The sequence below is a fragment of the Syngnathus scovelli genome, chromosome 2 (genome assembly GCF_024217435.2).
Source record: "Syngnathus scovelli strain Florida chromosome 2, RoL_Ssco_1.2, whole genome shotgun sequence".
In the NCBI taxonomy this organism is placed as follows: Eukaryota; Metazoa; Chordata; class Actinopteri; order Syngnathiformes; family Syngnathidae; genus Syngnathus; species Syngnathus scovelli.
In genome coordinates this window covers 10,656,254-10,676,580 of record NC_090848.1, presented here as the reverse complement: position 1 = coordinate 10,676,580, position 20,327 = coordinate 10,656,254, and the positions used below count along the sequence as shown (strand labels likewise).

Here is a 20,327-nt window from a genome sequence, read left to right as displayed (position 1 = left end):
ACAAACAGAAAAAAAACCATTAGTACTATTTAACTCTGTTTTCAGCCCAAGTTTTTCACAACCTTGACGTCTTTAATCCACCCAAGGACGACGGCGGCTCCGTGATCGCTAGTGCGTGCAGGTGCGAACCCAGACGGCGCAAGGAATGTCCCTGCAGGAGGTAAACGTGAGCGCGTCGGAGTCGCCCGGCTGCGTGGAGCTGTGGAATATCAGCGTGGAAGTGGCCGGTTTCAACATGGGCTGCACAAACAGATCCGCCGTCCCGAAATCCAGACCTAAAGGTAATAATAATGATAATAATAATTACAATAATGATTATATTAATAATGGAAATACTGTCATAAATAATAAGACCATTTTCTTCCCGCAACCCCCTTTACTCCTCACAAATAAAATAAACAAACAAAGACATAAATACATAAACATATAAACAAACAAACAAACAAATTAATTAATGCAAAATGAATGAATGAATAAATGAATGAACAAATAAATAAATGGAAATTATTTTTCTGGTCACCTGCAGTGGAATTTGTAATCATCTGTGTAAAGAAAAACATGCCTTAATAGTCCTAATTTGTGATCTGTGTAAAGGGAAAATACCCTCCATGCTTTATTAATGTTGAATTAATGGGAATAATAATAGAATAAAATGAAAATAATTTTTCTGGCCACCTGCAGTGGAATTAAATTAAAAGTCTGTATAAAGAAAGTCATGAAAAAGAAAAAAACATGCCTTAAAAGTCCTTTTCATTTGTGATCAGCTGTGTAAAGAAAAAACCCTTCATGCTTTATTAGCGTTGAATTAATGCTGCCACTAAATGCTTGTTCTGCCTATTTCATAGCAGATACAGAAATGTTGTTTTTGTGCCAAATTATTGATGTTTCCCTTGCGTACTTGCAATGAATAAAAGGAGCATAAACTGCAAGAGACCGTGACTTCTAACTCTGTGGAGGTTAGTTTATATGTCGTTTTTTTTAAAATGAGGAACCCTGCAGAGATGGGAAAACTTGTTCAAAGGCAACATACTGGACTTTTAAAATGGACAGATGGGGAAGGTCATTTGTAGCCTACACGAGTAGCTCAAGAAAAGACTAAATATGCAAATATGAAGGGAACCATTTGTTGCCAATGACCAACTTTAAAATACCACAAGCCACAATGCTTTTTTTTTTTTTTTAGGTTATGCAGCTTGAACAAAATGGTCAAATTGAAGAGGGGTGATAAATTGCGACGTTTCAAACGAGGCGACTTCAAAGATTGTAAAAGGTTAACAAAAAGATTAACTCCAAATTTTTTAAGAAAAGCTACACTAATAAAACAAATACAACGCGTAATATAAATGCTTGGTGGACCGGATTGAAGAATGAGCGGGCTGTAAATGGCCCGCAAGCTATAGTTTGACCACCCCTGGTTGAGCCTACAGAGAACGGTGCTGGATTGGTTCTTTTACCTGTCATGCTTCAAAGCATTCTGGCCACAAAGCCAAATGTGAGAAATCACGCACGTTTAATTATTTTCCACAATGAAGAAGAAAATGGGTCCATTTCTACCTTTCTCAGCTTCTTATTGATCTTGTATCTGCCATCTCGTAGTAATCATGCTATAGAGCCTCAGACTTGGCCGTCTGACTCCACAATGCACAGAAAGGCCGCGGGGGTCTAGAAATAAGATTTACACCGTTTATTTCACAGCCACAGCTATAAATTATTCATGGATTTCACTCTCATTTGCACACATACTGTTTAGTCTCTATAGAGGCAGACAGACAAATGCCACCTGTGCGGATTGCCCACTTGTTGAAAATTAAAGCATTAATTATTGCTCAGCAGAGCTTTGCCACAGAGTGAATGTTTTAAACTGAAAGAAGCCTTTTGACATGATTTGGGAGTGATGTGTTCATCTTTTGCAGATCGATGCCACTTTTAGGGACGTATAGTCGGCAAGATTAAGAAAGCTGACAATGAAATAAACCATCAGCAATTTGAAAGGTCTGGTTCAGCAGACTTTTTTATTGGAAGGGGAAATGGACATGTTTTCAGGCAGATTGCGTTTGACACTTGGACACCTTAGCTTGTTAGATTTCAATGGATGCAAAGGAATGGTTATAATTGGCTCTTGTAAGAAGTAGGGATTTGGTAAAGGATTTGAGCAGAATGAAGCTATCAATTTTCCTGCTTGGAACTGAATAAAAATAATTGTCCCGTAGCCAATAATTGCTAAGAATTAATTGTCTTTAAGCACAAACATGTCCAATGGCATAATCAGAAATCAGGTTTAGTATATCGAGTATTTAAAACCTATTAGCATGAGGTATGGTGGTGCTTTTAAATAATAAATCATTTGTTCTGCAGCTTTTTTTATTTTTTTTATTAAAGCGAGTCAAGTCAAAACAAAAAAACATCAATCCCAACAATGGCCTGTATCTCAAACAACTGGTTGCAGGATTGCCACGTGCCAAATTGTACACTTTTACAAATGCCCATCCCCATTACGCCATAATACTGAGACAATATCAGACATTTTGCCCAACCAAAATGTAATGGGTTATGTATGGGTAATGTATTTGCTTTTGTTATGTGATCGTTTGACTTTTATGGCCATAACATGCACAGTGGAGATGGTTTACACAGACACTTCTATTTGTTTGTAGGAAGTGTAGTGGACGCATAATTTACTCAATATGTATTCCTCCAGAGAGGATGCAGTGCTGTAATTCAGCCTCCGCTTGTCTGCAAAAGGCTCCCCTTTAAATAGATGTGCGCTCACGCCTACAGTACATGTTTCTTGCTTCCTACTGTTTACTGCTACTCAAAATTCTCACTCGCTGACAAATGACAGAAATGAATAATCAAATGATTAACAAAGTCTCCCGGCGAGGCCTGGTAACTAATTGAATATGTGCTGCGCCCGTCGTTAACGTTACCAATGGCTCTCTGAAAGAGCAAAGAATGTTCTCGCAATAAAAGATCAATATTTCTCCCCCACGGGACGGCACTGTGGAAGAACTAATTGAGTTGAATACTGCTGTATCAGTAAGTTGCCTTATAGAAATGAGTGCTCTTTGCGCACCCAATGCTGTCAAAGGACTCATTTGCCAGTTCTTTAACAAGATCCTACAAAACTGTGCAGCGCTAAGAAGGCGGCGCTATGTATGAGTATGGAAAAAGATTTCTTCATTTACAAAAAGGCCATTTGTTTCGAAAGAGTTACTACAAACTGCAGTGCACTCAGCCAATTCGTGTCGGTTAATATGTTTGGCATTCGAGCAAAGCGGCCAAACCGGCTTGTCCGTTTTTTCCCTCCCCTCAATTTTGAGACACAAGTGCTGTATGGTGGCAGTAAACTCAACTTGAACACAAACAGTGGCGCAGCACATGTCGACAGATAATTTATCCTCACGGGCATCCTATATCATTCTCAACGAAACTTTTCACATGCATATCAGAGCAATCCTAACAAAATATGCAACAATGTCGCCCAGCTTTGAGCTGTGTATTTGGAGTGTCAACTGTTCGGTTGCCTGGTCTTTGAATTACATGTTGCCTGTGACATCACCTTATGCTAATTATGAAAACATTCATTTTGGTGGCTAAAAGAAATATTAGCTCTAGCGTTCTGAACAAGAGCTGTATTGAAATATTGGCATGCAAATTTAGAATCTGTTGCAAAAAATTGATTGATTTGTAGCGAACCAAATTGGTGTGAGCAGCAACATTTTGCCACAGTATTTTTTAAGAACGATGTGTTGAAGTTCACAAATGAAGAGTAGTCCGTCATATTTGGAGAATATAATGACAGTTATTAGTAACTACAGAAATATAATACAGTCTGGCCTCGTCGATTACTGCTCATTACCAGACGATCTTTGCCGAAGGTTATTCGGTCAGTCAGTCAATCATGCCTGGCGGTCTGCTATGAAGCGTCTCATCGTGGCCCGACGATAAAACCAAACGACATGAGGCGTTGAAACTTTAATGACCCCCGTGAGGCAGCAGAATTATGTCGCAGTCAGCCATGATCCTCAATCGGACATGAAGTGCATTTGTAAGCTTCGCTCCATTGTTTTGAGTCAACACTTTGTTTGGAATGTGTCTTGTCCACCCAACATCTATAAACGTGGCACACATTGTCAAGCTTGAGGGAGTCGATGGTGGCTCGCCCAAAACTGGTGAGGCCCAAGGGAGCTTGCACAGTGCTCAATGAAGATAGGGCCATTATTTTTCACCACACCATCACAAGGCCGACTGGTACTTGGGGGAGTTCCCGACTCACATCTATGGAGTCTTTTTATTTTTTTCTTATCACTGCCACTTACGTAGTAACGCACGCACCAAGCAACAAATTTACTTTTATACAGCCATAGTGAAAGGTGAGATGTGATTAGAATGGTAGTCTGTCATTCTATTATTGCTTTTGTAATCATCTCAGACAAACTATTGCTTTTCATGCGAAGGTGAAACAATCCAGCGAAGCAGCAAATGCAAATAGTCCAATAAGCATCGATTTTGTATTTCATGAAAAGACACTTTGGGTTCCCATTTTCCGTGCTTCTTCTTTGGGGTGATAAGAGGAATACCTTAGAGACAAAAGCAAACGTGAATTATGAAATTATTATTGTGGGAGACGCTGTAACCAGCATAGGGGTAACGTTGATTGGATAATTAATGCGACATCGTGACAGTTTTTTTTTTTGTCCATGTTCTCACCTTGTCAAGTATAAGTGATGAGAAATTGTTTCATTTCATTTTTGGTTATTTCAACGGGACAATGCACATTCATGGGCAATATCAGTGTAAAAGTTAGCAAATAGCTAATTTACCTTTCTAGCCACTTGTCTTTGCTATTAATGTTAAAAGATAAGCTGTTTGATGCTGTAAAACGACTGCTGCAGAGATGCTAAATTTGTTAGCATACCTATGGAGTTTCCTAATGTACGTACATATGTTAGCATGAAGCCGTCAAACGTGCGTAAGTCTGTGTTGCCTCTTAAAATCATAATTGACCCCAAATAGCCCTTGGTATCAGGGAGTCAGCCCAGAATGCATACAAATAGGAGAAAATGAATACTGCCCGACAAGAGACCTGTGGTTTGTTTTTTGTTTTGTTTTCCTCCAGGACGATGCGGATTTTTAGTGGTCAGGAGGCATATCTATAATGCCATCTGCAGATTAAAAGGAAAATATTTAGCATCAGAATTTTGGATGATACACACTCCGAGATGTCCCAATCACATTTTTAGGCCGTTTAAAAAAAAAAAAAAAAGGTCTCTACTGCCATCAAGAAAATGGTCTCGACTGCCATCACTGCTGTAGAAAATTGTGGAAGGGAGTGTACAGCTCGAGAACAGCAGATTTGAATCACGATCCTAATGTCTCGACTGAGGGTTGTTTGATGAGCCCCTATCTCACGGATAGTGTTTTCGAAGGCGGCAAATGTTACGTTCTCGTCAGAGTTGGTCGGGGTTCGTTCAAGGTCGCAAATGTCAACACCAAACGTTCGCCCCACGTTCACTAACAATTTTCGTGAAGTGCAGACAAACGTTCTGTCGTTGACATTTGCGAACAAGTGGGAAAAGATCGAGACAAAAATGATTCACCTGGGATTGGGTAAATAGAAGCTTAGATGGATCGGTTAACAGGTCGCCACATTTAGTAGGAACTTTAAATGTCGTCCTAGGTATTAATATTCGCGTGACGGTTAATAGACACAAGTACCAAATGTAAATGCTTAATCAGCATTGGTCAGGATGCAATGCAGGGTGACTTAGCGTGCCAAAACGTGTCTCGAGGCTGTGCCGCAGAAGTTGCGCCTCGTCACCATCGTTAATCAGAGTGCCCAGTCAGCACGACGCTGGGCCGTTCTCGACCTCGTCCTGTCACATGCTCTTACTCTCAAACTGAGTGGCAGTGACAGGCTGGGGCCAGCGAGGTGCGGGCCCCTAAAATGATCAATGACAGGCTGCCGTTGGAAAAAGCTTTCAAGTTAGTTGTATTTTTACTGTCTTTTGGGGAAAAGCCAGTGTACAAATATTGGTTCCAACTCATGAGGCGGATATTTGATTTTCATCTCCCCTTTCCGGTTTGACAAACCCTTGCTAAAGCAGTATGCTAAACCTTGTTTGTTGCGCCACCTTCAAGCGGGTAAATATTGACATGAAGACACTAATCTGGATATTTTGTGCCTCAAGTCTTCAATGTAGAGCAACAACTGACAAAATTGCTCCTTTTTGAAGTTGGCATGTATCAGATGTGACCCTGCATATGGGAAGCATTTATATTTTTTGGCGGCTGAGATTTATATGCCAATTATCATCTGACATTTTATTCAGTCTTCTCTGCGGGCCTGAGTGTAAGAAATAATTTTGATGAATTACTTTCTTTCTACTTTCTAATTGAGTGTGCAGTCCATCAGTGCAGCGCTATGTGCTTTCTTTAAATGGAATGAAAATAAGCCACTGTAGATCACATTTGTGGTTATTGTCTCTCCTCAGAGATGGACACAGTGCGCATCGTGCTCTACACGGTCATCTTCCTCCTCGGCGTTTTCGGCAACCTGCTCATCATCGTCGTCCTGATTCTCAACAAGCGCATGAGAACGGTCACTAACTCCTTCCTGCTGTCGCTCGCTATCAGCGACTTGATGATGGCCATCTTCTGCATGCCGTTCACGCTCATCCCCAACATCCTGGAGGACTTCATCTTTGGGGCGGCCATGTGCAAGACGGTCACCTATTTCATGGGTGAGAGAGCCGCTATCTGGTCCGGTGATTGATTGCTGATTAGGACAACTTGGTGAATTTACATTTGTTGAAAACTCTAAATTGGTGGCGTTTGTCTCGTCGTGCACTGCACATCGACCGGCTTGGCGCTCAGTCAGAACTAATGAGGATGAGCGTTATACAAATTGGATAGACTGATGCAAACGGAGACCACGACCTAATTGTGATCAGCAGCCAAGCTGTTAATTCAGTCTCGACTTTGCGGTATGAAGAAGAAGACACGGTTCGTTTGGAGTAAGTTGTCGCAACAATTGGAAGAAAGTTGGCTCTCAAAATCAAGGTTTAGCCTTCATCTCTTACAGGGCACACCTGCATGGATTGCCCCAGGGACAACATGAGTTGCCTGAGCGCCTGGTCAAAAAAGACAAAAGAGCTAACCGGCTATTTGGGGGAAAAAAAGTCTGCCTTTTGTTGCTAGTTTTTCTTCTTGTGACAAATAATTTACAGGATCTTAGATGAGTATTAATTAAAATTGACACCACAGGTCTTTTAATTTGAATTGCTGCCCGTTTTCTCTAGTGCTTGTTCTCATTAGATCAATGAAAAAAAATCAATAAAAAAAATGAAGGAACTAAATTTGAAAATTGAAGTGATCAGTTAATTCTCCAAGCACACCTTTTGTAGCATTGCTTTTTTTTTCCCTCTATGAATAATAAATGCACCAATTCGAGTTGATGCTTTTGTCAATTGTTACATTTTTACTTCAAAATGGTGAGCATAGCTGGAGACCGTGGAGCCATTACTGCAATCAATAATTTCACCAAATGACTCTTTAAACCATTAGTTAAAGGGAACAATAATTAGAAAGTGAATTTTGTAATTGCTTCCACACACATAGTTGGGTCTCTTGTGTGCCTGCCTGTAAAATTACACAAACGATTATTTAGTCACCTTATTTCCCATAAATCAAGCCATTCAGTTTTGCCTGATTGTGATATCGCAATGTTTTGCATTGAATGCTTTTTTTTTTGCTGCATGCACAGATTTCACTTTAAGTTTGTTGTGGTCCTAATGCTACGCAAGCTAATATGAAAGCGACTGTTGATAGCATCTGAATCGCCATCCACACTATGTGCTGATCTGAACTGTACTCATTTCGACTTCGTCATGAATGAAAAAATTGAGTGTGAATGCATTTTTTATTGCGCTTCTAATTAGCACAACGAGGCCTCTTGCTGTGGCTGACAGCCCGTCAGAAAATGTGCTGTAGCTTCAGCAGCCCTCTGACAACCACTTGACATCTAACAAGAGCCAGTCTCTCAAAAAGGCTTCACTGAGCTTGTCGGAGGGTAACCGTCGTGCTGTAAAAAAAAAAAAAAAAAACGCCGACGGTCGCACACTCGTCTTCACAAGTGTGACTTGGCAATGAGCTGTCTCCCGCTGGACCAAAGTCGAGCAGGAATCCTTGTCAGGCTTTTAGTCAGATTGAAGCGTAAGGGATGGTTGAGTGGAATACTTGACATCTTGGATGTCTTGCATGTAGCTTTTCATGTTTGATGGTGGAGTTCGACAATCTCATTTTCGCAGAGTATCTGAGAGATGGCCTGCCAAAGCTACAGCCCCGGTGGAACAATATACGAAATGAAAACCTGGCTGACGTTCCCAGCTGGATGCTTGCATCCATATTTTAAACGTCAATAATTACAGCTTCTTACACCACATCTGCAACTTAAATGTTGTCTTATTTGGCTTATCACCTAACACATGAGCCGAGAACCCTGCCATGGTGCTCGTCATGTAAACCAATCATGTAAATCAACTGAATTTCAACATACCTTGTTCAGACACAGAAGTATTTTGCTATTCAGCTCTGTTACAGAACAGCAAGTTGTGCAAAAAGTGCTGAAATGTTGGAAATGCAATTAACTTTTGAAGAAGCTTAAATTAAGGTTGCCTTCAAAGGCGATAGTGTGCGTAGAAAAGGCTTACTCTGATCCCGAAGACTTTACAAATGAATCCAGAAGGAAGTTCTTTTTGTCCATGCTGCAGTTCAAATAATTCGCTTGCCTGTGATCACTTTGATTGTTTGTTATCCACTTAAACTTTATAAAATTCCAGTGAAATGCAGAGTGACATTTTAGGGTGTCAATTGATTTTGAGCAATTAAGAGCACATCTAAATTGTCTCAATTTTTATTTTATCTTATTCAAATAAAATTAGGCTATTGCTACGTGTTATCTTCTTACATGGCTCTACATACGTGTAACAGTAGTTTGCATATCAATGGTGCGCCACCTAATGATGCATGCAAATTACATTTAATTTCTCCATCATAAACTAAAATGACAAGATCCACTTAGTGCTGTGTCACTAAGTCAGTGAATCAATTTCGTACGTTATCATTTCAGATGTGAAATTAGAGCGGCCTGCTGATGAAATGATTTGATGTGGCTGTTTTAATGTGATCAACTTACCCTCTTATGCCCAGTCAGTCGTCTTGCTTTTGGTTCTGTAATGAACAAATAGGTGCCATACAATCATTGTTGCTTGAAAATATGACAAGCATGTTCGAGGAATCCCAACGTGGCTTTCTGCATTTAATTTTTTTCACGGTTCATCATCTGAGAATTATACGATTGTCCCAAATTTCCAAGGAAATTGTTAGACCACCCGGACAGTTCAAAACAGTGGGAAGTGGTCTCATTTCATCATTTCAGGTCAAATGAAAGCAACTATCATTTGCTTTTTATTTTTCTCTATTTTTGCTGTAAATGCGAGTCTGCAAAACAACACGGCCTTGGACAGATTACTTTTATCGGATGAACAATAAAATATAACTTTGAGCTCCCGCCTGTAGTCCTTCTGCCGGTTTTCTTGTTAAGCATCTTTCTCGGAGCTTGATAATCACGTGAATCATAGCACCACTATACAGAGGCAGTTATTAGGCAAATTTAACATTAGGCTGTGGATGCAAGTGTGTTGTCTTTAATCAAGTTTATGATGCCTTACGCTGCGGTCGTTGCTACTGATGTGATGCAATTAGCAGTCAACGTCTCAGTCTCACTTTCCCCCAAAGCTACCTTTTGCATAATGTATTTTTGTCTTTTGTGCTCTCCAATGAGCCCGCGCCGAATGGGGCTTTCAAGGACAGGGATTGACTTGAAGTCATTCATGTTTTAGGGCATCATTAGCAATGAGCTAATTTCATTTGCATAGTGGAGGCAAAATTAAAGCACGCTCGAGATGTACAAGGCATCAAGAAAACCTTCAGTGCAGCTGATCAGCTGTTCTAATGCGAAAATGGGTTTGTATTTTTTTTTCCCCTTGAAGATTAAATGATTAATAAAAGAATTCTCTTTGGTTGAGAAATGATCTTGGAGCGCTTTCAATGTCCTCGAGCAATTGATTCAAGAGAAGAGCGCACGCATCTCGCATAAAAATGTTATTTTCCAGCATCAACTCCACTCTGCTAATGAACTACCGTGTCGCCAAAATGGAGGCGTGTCCAAAGAACGGTCTGAATGAATCTGGACCAGATGTTAGTGACCAATGTCCTAATCCAGATGATAGGCAAATTAGACACTTTTGAGGTATGCGTTAGCTGTTCACTGTAAAATCAACCACTCGTACCTTTCCCGGTACTCAACTTGCACTGTTTTGATGCAGCTTATATGGTAGATGGGCTCTATTTGTATTGCGCTAGCTAGCGCTTAACGCTGCTTCCTTATTCACCCACTGATGACAGGAGTTACTGGAGATTCGGTGACTTGCTCAAGAACAATTTGATATGGTCACAACGGCCCTAACCCTAACCTTTGACTACCACTCTACCATTAGGCCACGTCTCCCTATGACATCACAGCTACCTGGTCTCATGTCTCAACCAATCACGGCTCAGCTCCAGAAAATTGGTGAGCTGAGATTGGTTGTGACCTGAGACCTGGCAACTGTGATGTCATTTTCAGTTGACATCAAGTGGCAAAATGATGGATAAAAACAAGGGAATTTTGCCTGTTTAATTCATATTGCAGAACCGAAACATTAATCACAACATTGTGTTTTGACAAGCTGGGCTGCACAGACTGATTCTGTAGCCATGGGCTGATCTTGATGACCCATCTAGTACTAGCACTGAAGCACGCAATGTGGTTTTGTAAACTGATGTAAATGACATGTCGTAGTGCCACTCAAATATTTCTTGCGTGATTTCAGGACAGGCTGCCTGCTGAATGATTCAGGTCCTACTGTAAGGCGTTCCCTGTGCTCTCTTGTAGTGTGCAGCCTTATTAATGTTATTTATCACATCCAGCCTGTCTGTATGGACTGGCTGTCTGCAGCTTGTGCCTTCATCTAAATGCATGGTGGCCCACAATCATTCCTGAGGGGATTGCCTTGCTAAAGTAGAAAGAGGGGGACATGTCTCGGTTGATGATTTTGTTTTAAGAGCAAGACTATCATTGAATTCTTTTTCTTTGGACCTTTTACTGGTGTCCAGAGTGTGAGATAAGTCAAGTGGTGATGCGCTTCGTCAGGATTGGAGTCCAAATTGTGTGAGGTGTCACTTGTTTGCTTCCTGTAGGGCTTTCTGTCAGCATTTCCACCTTCAGCCTGGTGGCTATTGCCATCGAGCGATACAGTGCCATCTGCAACCCGCTGAAGTCCAGAGCGTGGCAGACGCGATCCCACGCATACCGCGTTATCGCCGCCACCTGGGTGCTCTCTCTGCTCATCATGATTCCCTATCCGGTGTTCAGTATCATCAAGACTTTCCCCAAGGCCAACGGCACCGTGGGCCACATGTGTCGCCTCACCTGGCCCAGTCACCCCGCCGAGCAAAGCTGGTATGTATGCGTGACTTTCATTTTTGGTGCATTCACTTGGGAAAAATAAATTTAATTACCTCTCTATGCTCTGCAGTTGCAGCCAAAATGATGAATACTTTTTAATCAGTGATCTTGTTTAAAATGAACAAAACTGACAGACTCAAATCAGGATGAATTTACTGTAACGTGAAATGAGTTCTTAGAGTCAAAGATGATGAAACGTAAACATCCAAAACAAAAGCGTTCAGTTGTTGTCTATGCGGGATAAACTTTTAATTGCTAAGTGTCTACAAAGCAATTCATCCACCCGACATGTTCCTCTAAAAGGTCTTTAAAAGGCCACACAAGTCGATGGAGACAGAAAATACTCTCCAGCATGGGCTGGCTCAAACTGGGGCGTAATAATGGAGGAGGAAAGGGAGGGTAGACTTGGGGTAGACCAAATTGGGCTCGCTTATCTGAAGGTCGTGGGAGGCGAGACATCTCAGATGAGCAGTAACTACTCAAGTCTGTCGGCTTCTTGAACTTATTGCGTATTCACTTTTAGTTTGAGGCCAGTGAACATGACCTGAACCTGCCTGGAAGCCTGATGAAGGCTTTCCTCATCATCGGTTCTCCAATTTGTTTCATGTGCTAAGAAATAGAAAAGCATTGATTCTGCTCTGTATCTGCTCATTTGACCTGCTTTATGCATCCGCTCAGCCATTGTGGTGATGTGGCGACAATGCGAGACATCTTCCAAGGGTTTAGGCCCTTTTCAAATGAACAAATGCTAATATCCTCTGGGCGGTTTCAAACGGCCAGCTGACCCCAGACCGAAGCCCTCTGTTCTTTCAAAAAGGGTGTGATGTGTTCAAAGGGTGGCCTAGAAAGAAATTAGAATATCAGAGGGTGAATGTCTGGGCTAAACCTTGATTTATAGAATTATTACCATCAAAAGACAGCCTTCATTCATTCATTACACAGGAAGGCTAAAATTAACCCACCCGGTACTGATTGTTGGATGACAGCTGTTCCTTTTTTTATTTTTTGAAAAGCAGGAAATGATTTTGGTGAAAGCTGATCACAAATTGTTTGTTGTAAATTTCAAGGTTATTGGTTTTTATTGGGCGGGCACTCCAGAGAGCCAACAACTTGTAGCGTGTACAAGTAATTAGTCAGGCCACATCTTCCAGTTTGTTCTGCATTACTCCTACAAGAAAAATTAAATAAAATCTCATACAACTGTATTTATGGCAGCTTTTTTCCCAAGTCATTCACCTCATAATACGATAAAAATACATCCAATTAGATGCAGTGATAAAAATAAAAAAAATATTCAGCCTTATAGGAAAATATTCCTGTCATGGAAAAAGGAGCTTGTGATGTTTCAGTTACACTTCTTACAAATTGGATTGAGTCTGACTGTTAACGCATTACTTTTTTTCTTTGATACCTTCACAATTCTGAAAGTCATCAGCCAAGTCAGTGTTTTGCAGAATTAAGAATGTTGAAGAAAGTTGGGTGTGTTGAGCTATGAAATGGGTTTGGGCACAATTGTCCTTTTCCGTTAGCTTCTTTGCACTTGACCCACTCAATAGTGACCGTGTCTCCACTGTTCTTCCAGGTATGTGCTCCTGCTGTTCATTCTGTTCTTCATTCCTGGCGTGGTGATGGCTGTAGCCTACGGCCTGATCTCCAGAGAGCTTTATCGAGGCATGCGCTTTGAAATGAAGCAGAACGAAGCAGAGACCACTGGTGAGAGCCCGACTGGAAACTTAAGTGCTGCGTTCCTCACAACTCTTTAATTTGATTTTTTTTTTTTTTTTTTATACAAAGTATACAGTGAGATGATGTCACCTGGCACACTGAAAAAGAAACTGCTTCGCTTCGTATGCTAATGAGTTTGCCTGAGGCGGAGAATTAATTATCTGCTACCCTCAGGTTCCGCACTAGATTTTTTAAATTTCCTTGTACTTCACTTTCTGAACATGTTTGAATCTCTCCCTACATGGAACAGCTTGGGATACAAATGCACAGGCTACTAAATGGTCCCTTCTGGTGAAATGGAACAAGTTCCTCATAGTAGTTCATTGACGTCCAGCTGTTCTGAAATTGGTTTTAATTGGATTTTACAGGATAATTGCTAGCTTGCACATGGGAAAGGAGAGCCGATATCAGCAATTTGTTGTCCGTAGGTTTATAACATGCATACAGGAGGAATGCTTTGACACTCCCTCTACATTTAGTCCTCTTTCTCGCATCACTCTTCTATATTGCTGGATCTTCTCTCCTTCTCACTTCACTCGGAAGGCTTTCTTTGCAGAGTGGGTGTCGTCGGCGAGCCCCATGCTGGGGCAAAGCTCCTTGCGTTGGTGTCGTAGACAATCGGGAAAATTCCATTCGTGTCAAAATGCCGCAATAGTGCTAACGGTCCAGCACGACACAGATAAATAACATAGGTGGGAACGAAACAGGATGCTGGTGAAGGCGCATGCAAAACCTTAAGCATTCCGAAACGGGTTTTAACACGATGGAGAACAAACGACAAATGATTAAAAAATGGAAAGGTATAAGGTGGGTGAGTCTGGAGCATGACGTTTAACATGTTTACTGTATACAGTCCCCGTGCCAACCAGCCCCAACAAAGTTGCTGGGATCCGCAATCAAACATGAACTGTCCTCCACAGAGCTGAAAAACGGAACTATCCCAGAGTCAAATGACGAGGACGACGATGACGGTTGCTACGTTCAGGTTCCCCCAAAGTCCTCCGCCATGGAGCTCCCTACCCTCCCGACCTCGGCGTCGTCCTCCACGGCCACGAGCGCCGCTTCGGCGCCTCCCAAGACCGAGCGTGCTCGCAGCAACACGTCCAACGCCAAGTTACAGGCCAAAAAGCGAGTCATCCGCATGTTGCTGGTGATCGTGGCGCTCTTCTTCATTTGCTGGATGCCGCTGTACTCGGCCAACACCTGGAAGGCTTTTGACTTGAAGGCGGCGTCCAAAGCCCTAACGGGCATCCCCATTTCCTTCATCCACCTGCTGTCCTACACGTCGTCCTGCGTCAATCCCGTCATCTACTGCTTCATGAACACGCGCTTCCGCAAGGCCCTGCTGTCCACCTTCGCCCGCTGCGGTCGCAATCGCCTGTGTCGCAATCGCCTGTGTCGCAAGTGCTGCCCGTCTCTCCTGGAGGCGGGCGAGGAGGGCACCACCGGCTATTCCATGGCCACAACCATGGCGACTTCCGTGTCCAAGTACAGCTACACCACCGTCGGCTCCACGCCCACCTGACCAACCTCCGCAAGAGCCGAGATGGGCGCCGTTGTTTTGCTTTGTATTTAAAAATGTCATCATCCGCTGAGCAATGTTTTTTTTAATGCCCTTTTCCCCCCATTACTCATTTTGAGAGGATGTTGTAGAATGTTAGACTGATGAATGCGCCTGTTGAATCTGCAACAATTGCTTTGTTATTCTGAAGGAAAGTGCCTCACTTTTTGTTTTTTACAGATTATTTATTTCATATTATTCTCCTAGAAACACCAAAATGGATCATCCTCCCCTCAACGCAGGTCTTGTTTTCTATCAACTTTTTTGTTGTACTGTCTATCGTCATGGGAAATGTGCAACCTACACACTTGGATTTTGGGCAAACGGAAGACTCCACACTGGACTGCTTGCCTGTCAGTGGGAATCGATCCATCACCAGCCTGTCCAAAAGCCAGTTATGTAAACAGATACCACCACTACCTTTGGTGTATCTGAATTCTCAATTTGTGTTCTTTTGCTTCCTTGTTTCAAGTGTCTGCAAAGTCTGAACATGAGGGTAAAAATACAACGTTGAACATTTTTCAGTATGATTTACAATGCCCAAAATGTTCTTGGACTTCATGCAACAAATCCGCATTGCCTTCAATTTTGGTACATTAGTCAGTTGATTTAAATAACCACTGAGTTAATTAGTTAACTCTTTCTTCCTTTGAAGAAAAATGTGTTGAATTGAATGGAAAAATATTCGATTATCCCAAGTGTCCAAACTTTAGCCACACCCTTGATGTGTGCAAATATAAAACCCAACCGAGAGCAATTTTGCCTTATTACCTCATATTTGTTTTGAAACAAACCGCAGCATTCATGTTATTCCCTAACGCAGCTGAATTTCGAATGTTCTGGGAATACATATGCTTCCATGCAAATCTGCTTTCGTCAGCTTGATTAGCTTTCCCCGGCTACTCTTTTTCTTTGACCCTGGGAGCCAAATGTGCTTGTTTTTGCCTAAGCTGTTTTTGTTCATTGCATAATGTTTTGGCTTGACAAAGACAATTGGCCTCTTCAAATGATGTCAAATAATGAAAAGGTGCTTCCTCTCCAATATGGGTGGGAAAAGGGGTGTTGAATTTATTTTTCAGCAGTGCCCAAGTATTGCTGATGCAAGTCTCGAACGTGAAACTGCAGTAAACTTTTGTCGCTTGACCACAGCTGCTGCAAAGGATGATTGGTAGCCGAATATCATCTCCCTAAATGATGGGATATTGAATTTGATCGACGCCCTTTGTGAAATTCAAATAGCCTTGTACCAAGGGACATTACGAAGCAAAAACTAAAATCTCTATAAAAGCAGATGTAATTAGGCAAGTGGTATTTGTACAGGACGTTTATTGGGATTATTTGAATTACAGTCCTATCCAAATTGCATGTTTTTTTTTTTTTAATTATAAGGTTATGGTGACATATAGGAAGAAAAATACTGAAATGATCTCCCTTGAGATATCGTTTTGGCAACATACTGCAAATCTTTTTCAATTGATGGAAGTCATAACAGCGCAGGAGAATTTTAATCCTGATCTTGGTGTGGCCTTTTTAATTTATTACTCTTGTAATCCCTCAAGGTGAAATTCAACTGGCGCTCTGCTGTGTACATTATTTGTTGTTCAACACACAAGCGCACACGCAGGCATGCATCTAAAGGAAGGGGTCATACAAACGCTTACATGGGACCCAAGCTGTGACCCTCCAAAAATTAGCTTTTGTTGGTGTTGAAATGTAGACGTAATGTAAAATAAAAGCAAGGCATCACACCAATGCTTGGATATAGTGAACTCCAAGTAGTTGTTCAGTAAAGTAAAATCTAGGACTTGCAAGCTGTTCAAGCAACCAGCAGTCAATTGGTCGTCTATTATTCATACTGGCCTGCTGAAATTAGTAAAAATTGCTTTTGGTTTTTTTTTGCTCGGTTTGTCCCCATGAAACATCTGTCATGGAAATGCTATGTGGCTCATGTCCGTGTCTATAAACATCTTGTGAAAAACAAAACCAGGTTTGGAGACAGGGGAGGGAAGGGGAGGGGCTTGCTGACCTCATATTTATTCATATCAAATAATATATATTTGTTCATCTATGTTTATGGTAACCAAAGCTTTGATTTTTTTGATAAGAGTTTGCCACATCCGGTGCCTGCTTGTGCTATGTTGCAATAGTGTTGATATTTGTTTAACGTGAACATGTTGTAAATAACTCTGTGGTTGGTTCTTGAGGTTAATCGTGTTCAATGTGATGATTGCGTCCCGTGCTTTAGGCTGCTGTCTTGTTTATATTTCATGTAATAAAAAGGGAAGTTGTATTTGTGTATGTGTACATATAAAAACAACAGGTTCGTTTTCTTAAAGGAGTTCATTCCTTGCCTTTCGCCTGTTTAATGTTGAATGGTATTATGGAAACTTACTCACTGAAACATTTTTTTAAAATAAATAACAGTTATTTACATGTGGGTTGGTCAGAAATGCACAAAAAAGTTAGTTGTAAAATCTATTAAAATGTAAAGTTTCTATTCCATGTCCACTTTGATGCTGAGGTTTAACTTGGATTCCTCAAGAGGCATCAGTTACACGCTAAAATCCATAGTAAGCCTGAAAAGGAGTCGCTGCCATAGCAACGCCGAGCGCTCCATCATTAATCAGGCGTGTTAGACCAGAAAACAGGAGCAGGGAGGGAGTTTATTTTTTTATTTTTTAAATCCGAGTTGTCCCTCAATGTAGTTTCTATCCACAATTTGGCTTTTTCAATATTTTACACATTCACAGTTTTAAATTTCAGGCATCAATACCAATGCTTAAGAATTCAGAGTGGTTTGAGTGGTGATTCACACTTTGGCAATGTCGTCATTGCATGGAGATGCACCCAAGCGCTGCTTTTAAATGAAAACTGATCGCAATATTATTTTTGTATGTTTACACGACAGCAGTGTTTTGTAGCCTGTGAAAATGGAGCACAAGGAAGTCAACCCTAGATTTCTTTACAAAAATATGTTGTCTGTGCCGCGACTAATCTAAACACGCTGTACTGATTGATATTGCGTTTGTGGAATATGAGTTAAGAAGAAAAATTCCTCTGTTTTTATCCATCTCAGGGGGCGGCCATTTTGCAACTTGCTGTTGCCTGAAAATGACATCACAGTTGCCAGGTCTCAGGTCACAAGCAATCATGGCTCAGCAGTTTACTGAAGTTGAGCCGTGATTGGTTTTGTTATTTGGGCTGCACGGAACATATTACAAAGATTTAAAATCCATGCCAAATTGAATGAAACTTAGAGACTTGCTATAGACGGTCTATAAACTTCATATTTGGCCCAAATCAAGACTATTCATGCTATTAAAGATTGTGGGTTTGTTGGCTCAATGCCTGGAACCACCCTGCACTGAAAAATGGATGCTACTTTCATAGACCCATTCATCTCTTCATTTTCCAATTCAGTACCACGTTGTTCTGTCTTTGCACGTTTTGAGAAATGATCCTCAAACCTGTATCTTGAAACAAGTCTCTGGATTTACTTTACAGGGTCTTTCATATGTGGACTTAAATTGGTTTAAATGCTACTTTTAGACCGCAGTGCCGCAGGGCTTCATGCTTAGAACTGCATTTTTGGTTTGTTTTTACATACTTACGCTTTCTTTCGGCAAGACCAGTCAAATATTTCAAAACACGCTTTTCAACCTTCGAAGTGAAGTGTTTCCGTGAAAACAATGTACTAAAAACCATCATTTGTTTTTCCCCACAGTCAATTAGTAAAGCCCTTCTGTTCCCCTGTAACAGGAGCATGTACCTTGTAGTGTACATCATAAACCTTCATCTCTCCGAGCTATTTGTTCAAACTGCCATCTGCGACCGAGTTGAGTAATGAAAGCTAACAGCAGAGTGTCTAGTAAATGGACACAACCTATTTTAACCCCGCCCATTTCCCCTCGGCATCACCCTAGTGCCATAGACAGGTCGTTTGTCTTCTTTCCAACCCTCTTACAGCAGTTCCTAATAATTTATTTACCCTCGTGTGCATGTTTCTCTCCTTCCTCTGAGCTTCCTCTCTCCTTTGAGCAGTGCAGCACATACCGATGTTTTTTTAGCTAACATAGAATACATATAGATTTCATCATGGAGCAAGGGCGGGCAAATGTTGCACAGCTGAGTGAAGTACGGTGACTTGTTTAAAATCTACTTTTTAACTAAGCCCCCAATAAAAGGGAACATTTTGACAGAACATGGCTTCAGCAGACACAGCATTTGTTTATGGGTCATTGGAAGTGCAGAGTGTTTGGTGTTAAAAGGCAACTGGAGCCGAACTCAGATAACAACAGGTCACCCAGTCAATCGCAGGGTGGCCAGGGATCAATTCCCATTCAATAACCTGTTCAGTCGCCTTATTACCAGTGACCAGGGCAGAGTAGTCCACTTTGTACTGTCTCCGGGAATAGACTCAAGCTTCGTGATAATAGCAACAGATGTACTGCATTGACCGGAGTTGGATGAATGCTCTAATGTGCAAAGATATTGTCCTTGGGTTTGAGAATTTCATCCTAAATCCACTTTCTATCAGATTTGGCCCACTTTGACATTCGACAACAATAAAGATATATTTCATGAGGTGAGCTCCAGAGGTGAGCCCCAGGGGTGCTTGAGATGTGGATGGCATTCCAAAAGGCTGTAGATGTTTTGGAGCAGTCCTGGTTAACACGCCTCCGTTGCCTTCATCAAGTCATCAACTCACGCTGGAGTGGTTTGCAGCTCCGTGTGAAGCTGTTGGGGTGAGAATCACCACCTTCAAATATGGTTCCATGGTACTCAGTCGGGAAAAGGTGGAGTATCTGCTCCACGTTGGGATGAGATCTTTCCCCGAGTGCGGGAAATCAAGTATCTCGGGGTCTTGTTCATGGGTGAGGGTAGATCACAGGGAAATGAATGCAGCATCTCTCTCCATTTATCAATGTCAGACAGGCTATCAAAATATTTTGAGAAGATTTGTCCTTCCGCTTCTGATTGAAATGACAAGAGTTGTGAGCGTTAAGAAATTTAGATGCCCTAGAATGTAGTAAAACTTGCTGGCAGGTTTCTCTCATTTTTTTTTTTATTGTACTGAAATATATTATGTATTACAGGAGTCTCATTTTCCACAACACTGCCTCAACACCTTTAGGATACTTGTCGACCAGCTTGCTGATGACATTGGTGGGAACCTCTGGCGCGACAATTCTCACAGCCTGCTGGGTCACTAATAGGAATGGTAAAGGATGGAATGTGATGGCAATGTATCATCTGTGTTGGTTATCAACAGGTTACCTTGCTTAGCTAGTTTGCTTCATTAATGTCCAACAGTGCCAGGAAGAAGATTTGAAATGAAGACTCTTGAAAGGTTTGTTACGACAGAGAGGTGCCCATGGAGGGCATTCGGTATCCGTATAAAGATGGTAGAATAAGAACTCCTGTGGAGAGAGTTAAGAGGAGCTGGAGTGTGTTCATGAGGCGAGCAATAAA

The 20,327-nt window shown here is 41.4% G+C and overlaps 1 protein-coding gene and 1 long non-coding RNA gene across 8 annotated transcripts in view; one reads left to right on the top strand and one right to left on the bottom strand.

The window, feature by feature from the left end:
• Window positions 1-20,327, bottom strand: part of LOC137840059 (uncharacterized) — a 33,663-nt gene that overhangs the window by 9,493 nt on the left and 3,843 nt on the right. For 2 of the 7 annotated variants that reach the window (XR_011086448.1, XR_011086450.1), the window contains exons 2-5: window positions 20,133-20,275; window positions 9,197-20,064; window positions 1,555-1,662; window positions 63-275 (exon numbers count right to left, since the gene is read on the bottom strand). This is a non-coding gene — a long non-coding RNA (uncharacterized lncRNA). The remainder of the gene's footprint in view (window positions 1-62; window positions 276-1,554; window positions 1,663-9,196; window positions 20,065-20,132; window positions 20,276-20,327) is intronic. The other 5 variants (XR_011086449.1, XR_011086453.1, XR_011086454.1 and 2 more) reach the window with 5 other exon arrangements.
• LOC137840057 (cholecystokinin receptor-like) lies at window positions 142-17,145 on the top strand. The gene is made up of 5 exons (XM_068649867.1): window positions 142-281; window positions 6,495-6,743; window positions 11,302-11,563; window positions 13,152-13,282; window positions 14,215-17,145. The coding sequence occupies exons 1-5, from the start codon at window positions 146-148 to the stop codon at window positions 14,817-14,819; spliced, it is 1,383 nt and encodes a 460-aa protein (XP_068505968.1). The 5' UTR covers window positions 142-145; the 3' UTR covers window positions 14,820-17,145.